Consider the following 14,804-nt stretch of genomic DNA (forward strand, 5'->3'; position numbering starts at 1 on the left):
ATAGTTCACTCCCTCTCTCTGTGAGCTCTCAAGATTTGGGTTTGGAAAACAATCTGAAACCTGGGAATTTTAATAGGCAGCCAGATAGGGAATTGAAGAATAGGTGGCTGCAGATTAGCCAGGATCGACAGCAAACTCCGTGTTTACATCGCTCTGAAAGGCTTCGTCTGATAAGGGGTAAAAGTGGGGGAAAGCAAAACCAATTCCTGAGTTTTGGGATATAAGGTTTGCCTCAAGGGGAAACCTGTTAGATCAGGCATCATTTGGAAATCAAGTTCATGTGCCATGGAAATCCTGTTCAAGGGGTCTTGTTCCTGTGGAGTTTTTTTAGCCTTTTTGATTGTCTTTGCATCCTGTTTGATTCCTGTCTGGTTAAATGCTGTCTTGGATTGCCTTTATATCTGGTGTGGACATTGCTTTGTGTTACTACCTTTTTATGGATTTATTACTTTTTGGAACTTTCTTATTTTCTTACAAGCATTTATTTCTTCTGGCTATTTACTAAGCTTCAATAAAAGAAGATTTGTTTCTTCACTCTTTGTGTGGTGTGTTTTAAAGTCAGAGGGCTTTTTCCTGACCTGGAGTACAACAGCCATGTATATGTGCATTGTAATCTGCCCTGAGTCCCCTGCGGGGTGAGAAGGGCGGAATATAAATACTGTAAATAAATAAAATAAATGCATAAATAATCTCCAAAAGGGTCATGCTTGCAAAAGCCTGTCGAGATTTTGGTTTTCTCAATAAGATAAGCTACTATGGCTTTCTCACACACACACACACACACACACACACCGGTATAAAAAAAAACACAAAAGATTTTCATTCGTTGCTTTTAGATCTTTTTATTCTTAAAAAAATAATACCATATTTATCAGTATAATCTGAGAATAAAAATTAGGAGTGGCAATATTTTGTTTTCAAAAGGAAAACATGTAAAAAATGAAAAACAAAAAGTTGCAAACTAAACAATGCAAGAGAGAGGTTATTTCAAGGCTCAGAGTTTTCTGGGAGTTGTGGTGCTCCAAAGGAAACGTTCCAGAGTTGTTAAGCTTGCAAATTACTTGCTACACTTTCTCATCCACCTTGCAATTTCTCAATTTAGGCCTGCTATTTTTGCAATGAATATTAATTAAGGTTCTCTTCTGTTATTGTTCAGATGGTTTCACTGTCACTTGAGTGGAGAGATATTACCTCCATGGAGACAGGTCTGCACGTGACTGCAATTCACCTCTTCCCTTTCCTCTTAATTCTTCTCTGCAATGGCTCATCCCACATATATGGAGAAATTCCTTTGTGTCCAACGCTGCATTGTCTTGTGGATTTGCATCCTATATGTCCAAAAAGGTGAAGGATGTGTCTTCGCAGACCGCCTGAACCACACACAAGAGCATTTCAGTCCGAATCACTGTCCTCTTGTTTTGCAGTCTCGACCGCCGATGCCAGGTTCTCCTCTTGGCCTCTTAGCCTTTCTCCTAGAAGAGAAAGGCACATTGTTACGGCACCATTTTAGCCCTGTGCAAGCACTGGAAAGTATATGCTAGATATGCAAGCTTCCATCCCTGCTCTTTCAGCAGTCACCGGCCAACCCCTCTCAAATGCCAGAGATACAGCTTAATGGCGTAACATTAGAAAATGTTGACCATTTCTGCTCCCTTGGCAGACACCTCTCCACCAAAGTCAACATCGACACTGAAATTCAACACCGCCTGAGCTCTGCAAGTGCAGCATTTTTCTGAATGAAGCAGAGTGTTTGAGGACCGGGACATCCATAGGGATACCAAGGTGCTTGTTTATAAAGCTATTGTCCTCCCAACTCTGCTATATGCCTGCGAGTCGTGGACAGTCTACAAACGCCACATGCAACTCCTGGAATGATTCCATCAGCGCTGCCTCCGAAAAGTCCTGCAAATCTCTTGGGAAGACAAGCGGACAAATGTCAGCGCGCTGGAAGAAGCAAAGACCACCAGCACTGAGGTGATGGTCCTCCGCCATCAACTCCACTGGACCGGCTACGTTGTCTGGATGCCTGACCACCGTCTCCCAAAGCAGTTGCTCTACTCCGAACTCAAGAACGGAAAACGGAATGTTGATGGACAGGAAAAGAGATTAAAAGACAGGATCAAAGCCAGCCTTAAAAACTCTGGCATAGACACTGAGAACTGGGAAGCCGTGGCCCTTGATCACTCCAGCTGGAGGTCAGCTGTGACCAGCAGTGCTGTAGAATTTGAGGAGGCATGATTTGAGGGCAAAAGAGAGAAATGTGCCAAGAGGAAGACACATCAAGCCAACCCTGACCAGGACCACCCTCCACCTGGAAACCGATGCCCTCACTGTGTGGCAGATCAAGAATAGGGCTCCACAGTCACAGTCACAGTCACCACCGCCAGGATACTACACTTGGAGGACCATCATCCTCGGACTACGAGGGATTGCCTAAGTAAGTAGGCAGTGAGAGCAGGTATGGGCAAACTTCAGCTGTCCTTCCAGGTGTTTTGAACTTCAGCTCCCACAATTCCTAACAACCGGTAGGAAGTTAAGAGTCCAAAACAACTGGAGGGCAAAAAGTTTGGCCAGGCCTGATCTAACTTGCCACATAATCCAGTTCAATGGAGTTCAACTGCACTCTGAAACTGCATTATATGGCAGTGTAGATCCAGCCTCAGAAGTCTGACATTTTTCATAGCCTTTGACTGTAGTATAGGTGGAGTATCCTTTATCCAAAATACTTGGGTCCAGTTTGGGATTTTGAGGGTTTTTCCCCCCTTCCAGACTGGAATAACTACATTTGCACATACCTTTGAGATGGAATTTAAGCCTAAATAAATACAGAATGCATTCACATTTCATATCCACGTCATACACAAAGTCTGAAAGTGATTTATCTATATAAATAAAAACGTAATGTTCGTTTGTGGGATTAACATAACTCAAAAACCACTGGACAAATTGCAGTCAAATTTGGCCACAAGATACCTACTAACCCAAGGAGTGACCATCACTCAAAAAAATTGATTTTGTCATTTGGGAGTTGTAGTTCCTGGGATTTATAGTTGACCTATAATCAATGAGCATTCTGAACTCCACCAATGATGGAATTGAACCAAATATGGCAGACAGGACTCCCATGACCAACAGAAAACATTAGAAGGGTTTGGTGGGCATTGACCAAATGTAAAAGCGCAACCTTTCCATCTGCCAGCGCATCACTCACGTATTAGCTCGGCGATTGCCCGCTGTGTCCGCTTCTCTAGTTTCTCCAGCTTTTTGGCTACGTCTCGCTTCAAATCCCTGCAAAGGAAGAGGAGGAAATTGAAACTGGGTGATCCCAGGTAAGGGGAAGGCAAAGGTAAACTCCCTCTGAACTAATCTTGCCCCCAAAACCCACCTTAACATCACCATCAGTTGGAAATTGTAGTTGAACAGGCAGAAAACCAAACCACTGTTTTGCAATCTCTCCTGAGGCTCACTAATTCCTGCAATCCCTCCAAAGCCTTATTAATTGCATATTAATCGGCTGCACCTTCCCTAGGAAATCCTTAATTAATTGTATTAATTCTTTTAAAAAAGAGAGAATAAAAGACTCCCAGGTGTTTTGCAGTGGTGCAATGGGTTAAACCTTTGTGCTGCTGAACTGCTGAACTTGCCCAGTTTGGCAGTTCTAATCTGTGGGACTGGGTGAGCTCCCACTGTTAGCCGCGGTGGACGGCTAGTTGCCCAGTCTCTGTATATGTGTTTTGTGTGTTATCTATGTGTATATATTTGTGTGTATGTGTATATGTGTTTGTTTGTGTGTGTGTATATATATGTGTGTGTGTGGTTTTGTGCATGCATTGTAATGTAATTTTTTTGGCTTTTTAAGTCTCTTCTGCTGTGTTTTTCAGTGTTTTTATGAGTGATGGTCACTTGTTGGCCTGAGAGGTGTCTTGTGTCCAAATTTGGTGTCAATTCGTCCAGTGGTTTTGGGGTTATGTGAAACCCACAAATGAACATTACATTTTTATTTATATAGATTACTGCTATACTTACCAATCAGGTTTTCTAGGTGCAAGGTTTGCCAAATCCTAGGAATAGAGGAAGCAAATTATTATTATTATTATTATTGAAGAAGGAAGAGGAGGAGGAGGAAGAGAAGAAGGAGAAAAATAAGAAGAAGAAGAAGAAGAAGAAGAAGAGGAGGAGGAAGAGAAGAAGGAGAAAGAGAAGGAGAAGAAGAAGAGGAGGAGGAGGAGGAAGAGAAGAAGGAGAAAGAGAAAGAGAAGAAGGAGGAGAAGAAGAAGAAGAAGAGGAGGAGGAGGAGGAGGAGGAGGAGGAGGAGGAGGAGGAGGAGGAGGAGGAGGAAGATAACGATAACAATAATATAGCAGGATACTAATCCTTTCCTAACAACTCCCAATTATGTATGTGACAAAGCAGGCCCAAGAGTTTCATTTAAGGGCTGGAACACTGTAGTTTCATGAATGCATTCGCCCCACGTGTCCTTTTCCCACATTCCTCCCAAAATCCACTCAAAGTTCCCAGATTCTTCCAAAAAAAGAAACAAAATCAAATATAAAATAATCTGGAAATCACTCCAGATGACCCAAACCACCAAGGCAACATAAAAGTCTGGGGTAATTTTCCTGTAGGCCTATCAGGAAACTATCACTTTTCAATTTACATATTATTAATACTGGAGTTTTAAACACTGGTCTGTTTGTAATGTATGTTTTTTATGATCCCTTGTTTTATTGATGTATTTTAACTAGGTTGTACCCTGCCTCAAGCTACCACAAGAGGTAAGTAACAAATAAATTGTTGTTTTTGTTGTTCCCACTGTTGTTTTTGTTATTATAAATCTGGTGACTGCGGTGAGCTCCCATCTGTCAGCTCCAGCTTCTCATGCTGGGACATAAGAGAAGCCTCCCATAGGATGGTAAAACATACAGCCGTCCCTGGGCGTTATCCTTGCAGATGGTCAATCCTCTCACACCAGAAGTGACTTGAGGTTTCTCAAGACACTCCTGACACCAAAAAAATTCCAAAATAATATCATGAAAAGATCTCCCACTAATATGCATAGGAAAGGCAGGGAGCCACCTACCACTTCTTCAATGATGGGTTCAGGCTTGGCTGCTTCCAGCTGGTCCTTCACCTTGTCTTCCACTGGAGGGCAGAAAGAGACAAGGAAACTTTACCTGCAGGTTGAAATCAGCAAAGAAATAGCGGGGAAACCCCAGGCTGGGACTATGGGAGGGCCATTGAAGTATGTCTCTCCTTCCTGACACTCATGCCAAAGCCCGTACCTTGGGAAGTCTGATCTGGCCACAGTGGTCCATGCTCTTGTTACATCCTGAATTGATTACTGAAACATGCTCTACGTAGGGTTGCCTTTGAAGACTGTTTGGAAACTTCAACTAGTCCAACGAGCGGCAGCTGGATTACTTACTGGAGCGGCATATAGGGAACATATCACCTCCCTGTTATGTCAGCTCCACTGGCTGCTGGTCCAGTTCCAAGCACAATTCAAAGTGCTGGTCTTGACCTATAAAGCCTTCTATGGTTCCGGCCCAGCTTACTTGTCCAAACGCATATCCCCCTAAGACCCACCACAAAGCTTACGATCTTCCGGGGAGACCCTGCTCTCAATCCCACCTCTGTCGCAAACGCGCTTGGTGGGGACAAGAGACAGGGCCTTCTCAGTGTTGCCCCCCCCCCCCCCACATCACCTGTGGAACTCGCTCCCCAGCGAAATTAGGTCAACTGCTTCCCTCCTGTCCTTCAGGAAAAAGTTGAAAACGTGGCTATGGGACTAGGCATTTGGATAGTAGGTTGATAAATGATGACAATGCTATGGTAAATGGACTACAGACAGGCTTTGGACCAAGTTGTTGATTGTAGAACTCAGATTAGATTTCTAGATTAACTAGAAATCTAATTAAATTAGATTAACTGAATTTGATGTATTGTCGAAGGCTTTCATGGCCGGAATCACTGGGTAGTTGTAGGTTTTTTCGGGCTGTATGGTCATGGTCTAGAGGCATTCTCTCCTGACGTTTCGCCTGCATCTATGGCAAGCATCCTCAGAGGTAGGGAGGTCTCTTGGAAGTAGGAAAAAGGGCTTATATATCTGTGGAATGACCAGGGTGAGACAAAGGACTCTTGTCTGCTGGAGCTAGGTGTGAATGTTTCAACTCACCACCTTGATTAGCATGCAATGGGCTGACTGTGCCTGGAGCAAACTTTTGTTGAGAGGTAATTAGATGTCCCTGCCTGCTTCCTCTATGTTGTTGTGCTGTTGCAATTTTAGTTTTTTAATACTGGTAGCCAGATTTTGTTCATTTTCATGGTTTCCTCCTTTCTGTTGAAATTGTCCACATTCACACCTAGCTCCAGCAGACAAGAATCCTTTGTCTCACATTTCTCTCTGCCTAAGCCCTTAGATGCCCTCAAGGTGCTATCTGGAGGAATCTGTAAGTTATGCTCCAAATGTTTCAGCATTTCCAGGTGAGACTGAACCCTGCTCCGTTTTGGCAGAGCTCTCCATCCCGGGTGTGGCTTTACCTGAGGCCGGCTTGGCCGGAGGCACCATCCGTCCCTTGAGTTCTTCATCTTCGGGAGTATAATTCCGCAACTTCAGCTCCCTAGAAAGGGAAAGTGGAGAAATTAGAAAGCTAAAAACCTTTCACGTGTCATGTTTTCAAGCCAAGGGTCACCCATCCTATGCATTTCCTTTTTCTACCTAAGTGTAGTACCCTTATCCCTAATAGATTACTGCAACGCACTCTACATGGGGTTGCCTCTGAAGACTGCTCGGAAGCTTCAGCTAGACCCACATGTTCTTGTGAAATGCTGATTATGCTTGAAATTTCTCTCTGAGTGAAACGACGATCATCATGGATCAATCTGTCAACCTTTTGCTTGTGAAACTCGGTGGTTGCTGTCACAGGACATCCAACTCTTTGTTTGTCACACAAGTCAGATGTTCCCACCTCAACATCTTTAAACTTACTCACCCAACGACACACAGTAATCATATCAACACAATCACTATAAACAGCTTGCATTCGCTGATCAATCTCCTTTGGGGTGACACCTTCTGCGGTCAAGAATTCAATGACTGCACGTTGCTTAAGTCGAATTGCGCAGGGTTCCATACTTTGCACTTTAACAACACAACCGTTCAATGCTAAGGCTTCCCACCGAAATGGAACTATAGAGGAGAGTCTACTGAACAAGCCAGTATCTGCCACATACCAGTACTGCCATCTGTTGAGGAGTTAGGAAGGTGGAGGCATTACTTTTCATTCAACCCTCATACCACCAAGGACCTTAAGATCATCTGGCGAGGCCCTGCTCTCGTTCCCACTGCCAGCGCAGTTGCATTTGGTGGGGACGAGGGACAGGGCCTTCTCTGTAGTGGCCCCTCAACTGTGTCTCTCCCTCCCTTGTGAGATTATATCTGCCCCATCCTCCTGATCTTCTGGAAGAAACCCAAATCCTAGTTGTGGGATCAAGTATTTGCAGAACAGACTGCAAATTGTGCTGGAAGACTTAGAAAATTTACTGGTGAAGATAAGGTTGTAGTGGACCGCAATGGACCGATTTGGATGACGATTTGAACCAGCAAACTGTTGTAATGTATATGTATAACTGTTTTTAATGTATGCTAATTGTATTTTATGTTATGTGTTTATATTGTGTTAGTGTTGAATAGTTACCTGTTGGAAGCCGTCCTGAGTCCCTCTTTGCAGGTTGAGAAGGAAGAGGTATAAATGCTCTAAATAAATAAATAGTAGGCTTGGGCGATCCAGTTCGTTAATTTCGTTATTCATTATTAATTCGTATTTAAATTAGCTTATGATCCAATATTGAGCCATGCAGGAATAGTGTGAGGAGTAATTCAGAATCGAAACAATTTTTCCAATTTTCATAATTATTTCGTAATTATTTTGTATTTATTTCGTAATTATTTTCGTATGTCTGATGCAAGTTTTACAATCTCGCATTTACCCCACTTCCGGTCCCTTTGTTCTGCTGCTTCCCTCCTTTTTCCTCATGCTTCTTCTTGCCTCACTCTGGGCTGCACTGGGCTACCTTCCTTCCTTCCTTCCTTCCTTCCTTCCTTCCTTCCTTCCTTCCAGCTGGCAAATCCCACATTCCCCCCTCCCTCCTCTTTCTCCTGGCATCCTTCTTGCCCAAAATTTCTCATTACTTTATTTTTCATACCCTCACTCTATGCCACAGGAATGCGTTGCCAGGTACAGCTAGTATAAAATATAATATAATATAATATACAATTATAATAATATTATAATATATATATATATTATATTATATTATAATAATTATATTATATTATATTATATTATTATATATTATATTACTATATTATTATTATATTATATTATAATTGTATATTATAATATAATATAATATAATATATATAATATAATAATATTATAATATAATATATTATAATAATATAATATACAACAATATAATATAATAATATTATAATAATATAATATAATATAGTTGTTGTTTGTTTTCTCACACCAACAGTCAACAACAGAGGGAGAGGGAAGCTTCAGAAGTTCCCCCTGTCCCATTTGGAGATTTTTTTTTTAGCATATTGCGCAATCGCGTCCGCCATTAACGAATCGATTCGTAATTTTACAAAATTTCGTATATTTTGAAATTTTTAAAAGGAAAATTTCGGAATTCTTAAAAAAAAAAACGAAACGCAAGGGCCCCCTAAAAACAAAACGAGTTTAGAACCAAATTTTTCCGTGGTTACCCATGCCTAATAAATAGTACCAAACATTTCTCCCTTTTGAAATGAATTATGTTTGGACCTGAAACTCTAATCGGTTATGGTATTTTGGTTTGCTTTAAGAGAAATAGTGGAGGTGGGGATGGCAATATTTTCAAGCCACAGAGGGCAAAATCCATGGATATGGAGGGCTGGCAATACATACATAACACAGCCTGTGCGTCTGTCTCCAGGGAAGGTTTGTCTTCCTTTGTTCCGACAATAAAAATTGGCCTCCCCGCCAGGCTTTTGTTGAGTTCCGCAGCGTCAGAAATGGACGGACGCTCTCTAGGCGACTCCCGGTTCCCACTCGACCTTGCAACTTATTACGTTTCTAATGAAAAGCTCTCAACCCGTTTCATTAAACACTAGACGCGATGCTCTCACTCCCCCAAATGTGCCATGAGCAATTAGTTCGCAGCGGCTGTTACTGGCAAGATGTCCCCTGGGAAAGTTCACGGGATACACAGCATATGATCCAGGAAACAAGAGGGAGGAGAATCCAGCTTCCTACTCCGCACCAGATCCTGGGAAAAGGTACTTTTCAGATTCCAAACCCCCCCATCCCCTACCCAGCACAGTCAATGGTGCACCCAAAAAGTTGTAGTTCTAGAAATTAGCTTGGCACCAAGATCTGTTCAGCACTGAACGATCCAATCCCCTCTCTGAATATTTGTATTTCCCACGGTTCCCAGGGCTACGAGAAAGAACACCAGAAAAATCAACAAACTCAGAAATCTGAGCCCCATCCCAGCTAGTCTCCCAAAGATGTTAACAATTCCAAAACCCCAGCCTTTCAAATCCATTTGTTTTTCAAAATGTTGTACACACTGAGCTCTGCAGGATATGCTATCCAATATCTTAACTGGCGACTTCTCCCTCAAGTTACTTATTTGGACCTCAGATCCCAGAAACCCATCACCACCAAGGCCAAAGGTTGATCCAGGCCTCTCTAAATCACAAGCAAACACAGTAGAAAAACACCCAACATACAGGAGATATCTAGATTTAACAAAAGTGGGGGAAATGAACTCCATGGATCAGATGTCGCTCCCATTTTTGTGATTTTACCTAGCCACACTATATTTTTTCCCAGAAAAGGAATTGCCTTCCAAAAATTACTTTGAGATAGAGCTTCCGCTGTCAGCCCTAGCTTCTACCAACCTAGCAGTTCGAAAACATGCAAATGTGAGTAGATCAATAGGCACCGTTCCGACGGGAAGGTAACGGCGCTCCATGCAGTCATGCCAGCCACATGACCTTGGAGATGTCTACGGACAATGCCGGCTCTTTGGCTTAGAAATGGAGATGAGCACCACACCCCAGAGTCAGACATGACTGGACTTAATGCCAGGGGACAACCTTAACCTTTACCTATATTGTAGAAACGAAAGCTTTCATGGCAGGAATCACTGGGTTGTTGTAGGTTTTTTCAGGCTATAGGGCCATGTTCTAGAGGCATTTTCTCCTGATGTTTCGCCTGCATCTATGCCAAGCATCCTCAGAGGTAGTGAGGTCTGTTGGAACTAGGAAAAAGAGTTTATATATCTGTGGAATAACCAGGATGGGACAAAGGACTCTTGTCTGCTGGAGCTAGAGGTGAATGTTTCAACTGATTACCTTGATTAGCATACAATGGCCTGACAGTGCCTAGAGCAAACTTTTGTTAAGAGGTAATTAGATGTCCCTGCCTGCTTCCTTTCTGTTGTTGTGCTGGTAGCCAGATTTTGTTCATTTTCATGGTTTCCTCCTTTCTGTTGAAATTGTCCACATGCTTGTGGATTTCAATGGCTTCTCTGTGGAGTCTGACATAGTGGTTGTGAGAGCGGTCCAGAATTTCTGTGTTCTCAAATAATATACTATGTCCAGGTTGGTTCATCAGGTGCTCTGCTATGGCTGACTTCTCTGGCTGAAGTAGTCTACAGTGCCTTTCATGTTCCTTGATTCGTGTCTGGGCAATGCTGCTGTGTTTGGTGGTCCCTATGGAGATTTCTTGTCCACAGCTGCATGGTATACGGCAGACTCCTGCAGAGGTGAGAGGATCCCTCTTGTCCTTTGCTGAACTGAGCATTTGTTAGATTTTCTTGATGGGTTTGTAGATAGTTTGTACGTTGTGTTTCCTCATCAGCTTCCCTATGCGGTCAGTGGTTCCCTTGATGTATGGCAGGAACACTTTTCCTCTGGGTGGAGCTTCATCTTTACACTCATGGCTTCTTCTCGGTCTTGCCGCTCTTCTGATGTCTGAGGTGGAGTCTCCATTGGCCTGGTGAGCCCAGTTGAGGTGGTTCAGTTCAACTTGGAGGAGGTGGGCTTTGCAGATCCTATTTGCATCGTCTGCCAAGGCTTTAATTGTGCTTCTTTTTTGACTTGGGTGATGGTTGGAGTTTTTATGTAGATATCTATCTGTGTGTGTGTGGGTTTTCTGTAAACAGTGTGACCCAATTGCTGATCTGGCTTACGGATGACTAGGACATCTAGAAAAGGCAGTCTTCTTTGAGATACTGGAAGCCTTTCACTTCCAGTCTATTTTAGGTCCTGGAGAGACTATTTTTCTAATCGGAAATGGCCTTCCAGACCACTCCCTGTTGATAAAAACATGCTTCCTTCAGGCAAAAGCCCAAAGGAGGCCAAAACATGGTGAGGTGGCTCTCCAAGACCTTCTTCTAGGTGGATGTGGAGCCCAACTCTTCCTCAAGGTCTGTGGCTCTCCAAAGTCCATTAGGCACTCACACAGACCCTAAGTGCTGGGAGATACCTAGGCAAGTTTCTGAAGCAAAACAAGGCTCAAAAACCAGTGCTATGCCTTCAAAACAGGCCCCAAGAACCTAATTGAGATGTGACTACAGAACCCATTAGAAAAGCAAACTCTGGTAGAAAGTGGTTAGACTGGATAGTTCTTGGGGTCTCCTCCCACTGGGTACGATTCTATCCCATGTACCCAGAAGAGAGGGCAGACTGACTGGAAAGGGATGTCAACAGGCAACTGAACCAGACCCAGAGCATCAAAGAAGTCCTTCAGAAGGAGTGTGACCCCACTCGTGGCATGCTTTCCACCTCACTCTCCCTGCCTCCACATCAAAACCTGTCTTATCTGGACTGAGCGTCAGCCAGTTACTAATGCCAGACCTGTGATAAGAGTCTCCAAAGCTTTACAGGAATGCCAGAAAGATAACTACAGGAACATTAGCACACACGATTTGCAAACCACTTGGTGACCTTTTGAAGGAGCCATTTAGGTGCTGGAAAGACAACCAGAGCCTTGTAATATCCCTTACAGTGTTTAAGTGGAGAAGCAGAAGTCTCCAGGGAATTGTGGAGAGCTCATCCAATCCAATTCAATTCTGCCTCGCAGGAACATAACATTGAAATAATCCCAGCAGATGACCTCTATTTCAAAGCCTCCAGAGAAGAAAACTGTTTGGATTCCCAGGAAAAATATTCTCCTGCCAAATACCTCTAACCATCAGGAAGTACTTCCTCATATTTAGGTGGCATCTCTTTTTCTGTAATTTTCTGTAAGCCGCTGTTCCGTTGTGTCATTGTCCCCAGAGCAGCAACAAACAAGATGGATGCCTCCTCAACTACATGATACCTCATTGTAGATCTTGCCTGGACAAGCCCTACAAAGCAATGCCTCCAATTCTTTTCAACCAGGATATAATGGTGAAGGAGGCTGAAGACTTCTGAAATCTTATCTTCTTGCAAAATTTGCACACCGGCACAAACAAGCAGTTTTCTGCCCCAAATCCACACATGAGCAAGTCTATGCAATCATGGCCGTCTTAGCTGATCAGCCACCATGTGGGTCTCTCTTAGCTTCCCCAAAGAGAGCAGATTCAAGACTGACAGTCATAAAACTCATCAAGAAGATGACCTTCTTCCAAATTGGAAGACCTTCTTCCAAATTGGCCACCAGGAGGACCACCAATCCTTTCACTTCCAGTTTAATGGCCCATCTCCATACATAAAACTGATCACAAGAAGCATCTCATTCATGGTCCAAACCATTAGGAGATGTTGCCCCACATCCCCAGTCAACCATAACAACAATGGCTGACATCAAGGCACACTTAAGGTCAAGACAGCTGTGAGATTTTATCTGCAACTCATCTTCAAAGCATGTCATGGTAGGAATGCTCCATTATCGGGATGCAGCCTAGAACTAATAGGGCCACGCTTGGAAAAGCTTTGCACTGCTATAGAGAAGCACTGGTGGAAGAAAGAGGATGATGCTTGGCTTCTACAGAGAAGAATCCCTCAGCAGTCCCAGCCAGAGGGGTTCATAGATCCTAGAGCTGGAAGAGACCCCAAGGTCTATCTAGTCCAACCCATTCTTCCATGCAAGAAGACACACTCCAAGCACTCCCAACAGATGGCCATTCAGCTACTGTTAAAAACACCTCAGGAGAAGAAAATTTCACCAGATAGAAGCAGATTCCACTACTGAACAGATATTACTGTCAAGACGTTTTCCCCAATTTTTAGGTGGCATCTCATTTCCTGCTGTTTGGATCCACTGCACCATGTGCTAATATCCAGAGAAGCAGAAAACAAGCTGGTCCCCTCCTCAATGAGACACCCTTTCAAAAAAACAAAAAAACAAACTTAAAACACTTCCCTCAGCCTTCTCTTCTCCAAGTTAAACATCCCCAGCTCCCTAATTTTCAGAGGGGATTAATGGTTTCCAGAGCTTTGGCCACTTTGGCCACCCTTCTTTGGACACCTTCCTTCTGGTCCATCTCCTTCTTGAATTGTTTTGCCCAGAATCAAACACAGGGTTATTCCAGGCCAGGCCTGACCAAAGCAGTATAGAGTAGAACTATGGCCTCCCACTGAATGCCAAAACCAAGGTTTCAAGAACATCTGTTATAGAACTTCAGTAGGTCTTCAGAAGAAGACCTACAAGCCACTCTAAACACCTTCGCGGAAGCTCGGTCTGTCATTGAACATCGAGAAAACCAAAATGCTCTTCCAGCAGTCACCAGCCATCCCTCTCCAATGCCAGAGATACAGCTTATGGCGTAACATTAGAAAACGTGGACCATTTCCACTCCCTTGGCAGCCACCTCTCCACCAAAGTCAACATTGACATTGAAATTCAATACCGCCTGAGCTCTGCGAGTGCAGCATTTTTCTGAATGAAGCAGTCAGTGTTTGAGGACCGGGACATCCGTAGGGAGACCAAAGTGCTTGTTTATAAAGCTATTGTCCTCCCAACCCTGCTATACGCCAGCGAAACCTGGACAATCTACAGACATCACATGCAACTCCTGGAACGATTCCATCAGTGCTGCCTCTGGAAAATCCTGCAAATCTCTTTGGAAGACAGGAGGACAAATGTCAGCGTGCTGGAAGAAGCAAAGACCACCAGCATTTAAGCAATGGTCCTCTGCCATCAACCCCGTTGGACTGGCCATGTTGTCCGGATGCCCGACCACCATCTCCCAAAGCAGTTGCTCTATTCCAAACTCAAGAATGGAAAACGGAATGTTGGTGGGCAGGTCCTCCACCATCAACTCCGCTGGACCGGCCTTGTTGTCCGGATGCCCGACCACCGTCTCCCAAAGCAGTTGCTCTACTCCGAACTCAAGACTGGAAAACGGAATGTGTGGGGACAGGGAAAGAGATTTAAAGATGGGTTCAAAGCCAAGCTTAAAAACTCTGGCATAGACACTGAGAACTGGGAAGCCCTGGCCCTTGAGCACTCCAGCTAGAGGTCAGTTGTGACCAGCAGTGCTGTAGAATCTGAAGAGGCATGAATGGAGGACGAAAGAGAGAAACGTGCCAAGAGGAAGGCGCATCAAGCCAACCGCGACTGGGACCGCCTTCCACTGGAAACTGATGCCCCCACTGCGGGAGCAGATCAAGAATAGGACTCCACAGTCACCTACGGACCCACCGCCAGGATACTACACTTGGGAGGACCATCAACCTCGGACTACGAGGGATCGCCTAAGTAAGTAGAATCACATTGGTGTTTTTTAGCTGCCATATCACACTGTTGATTCATCTT

The 14,804-nt window shown here is 43.8% G+C and overlaps 1 protein-coding gene across 1 annotated transcript in view; it reads right to left on the bottom strand.

Moving 5' to 3' along the window:
* Nucleotides 1-826: 826 nt before the first annotated feature.
* Nucleotides 827-14,804, bottom strand: part of CCDC12 (coiled-coil domain containing 12) — a 35,188-nt gene continuing 21,210 nt past the window's right edge. Inside the window, exons 3-7 of the mRNA XM_067470408.1 lie at nucleotides 6,541-6,620; nucleotides 5,081-5,142; nucleotides 4,027-4,061; nucleotides 3,212-3,288; nucleotides 827-1,472 (exon numbers count right to left, since the gene is read on the bottom strand). Of these exons, the coding sequence (XP_067326509.1) occupies nucleotides 1,393-1,472; nucleotides 3,212-3,288; nucleotides 4,027-4,061; nucleotides 5,081-5,142; nucleotides 6,541-6,620 (334 nt within the window). The 3' untranslated portion in view covers nucleotides 827-1,392. The remainder of the gene's footprint in view (nucleotides 1,473-3,211; nucleotides 3,289-4,026; nucleotides 4,062-5,080; nucleotides 5,143-6,540; nucleotides 6,621-14,804) is intronic.

Source organism: Anolis sagrei, chromosome 6 (genome assembly GCF_037176765.1).
Source record: "Anolis sagrei isolate rAnoSag1 chromosome 6, rAnoSag1.mat, whole genome shotgun sequence".
Taxonomy (NCBI): Eukaryota; Metazoa; Chordata; class Lepidosauria; order Squamata; family Dactyloidae; genus Anolis; species Anolis sagrei.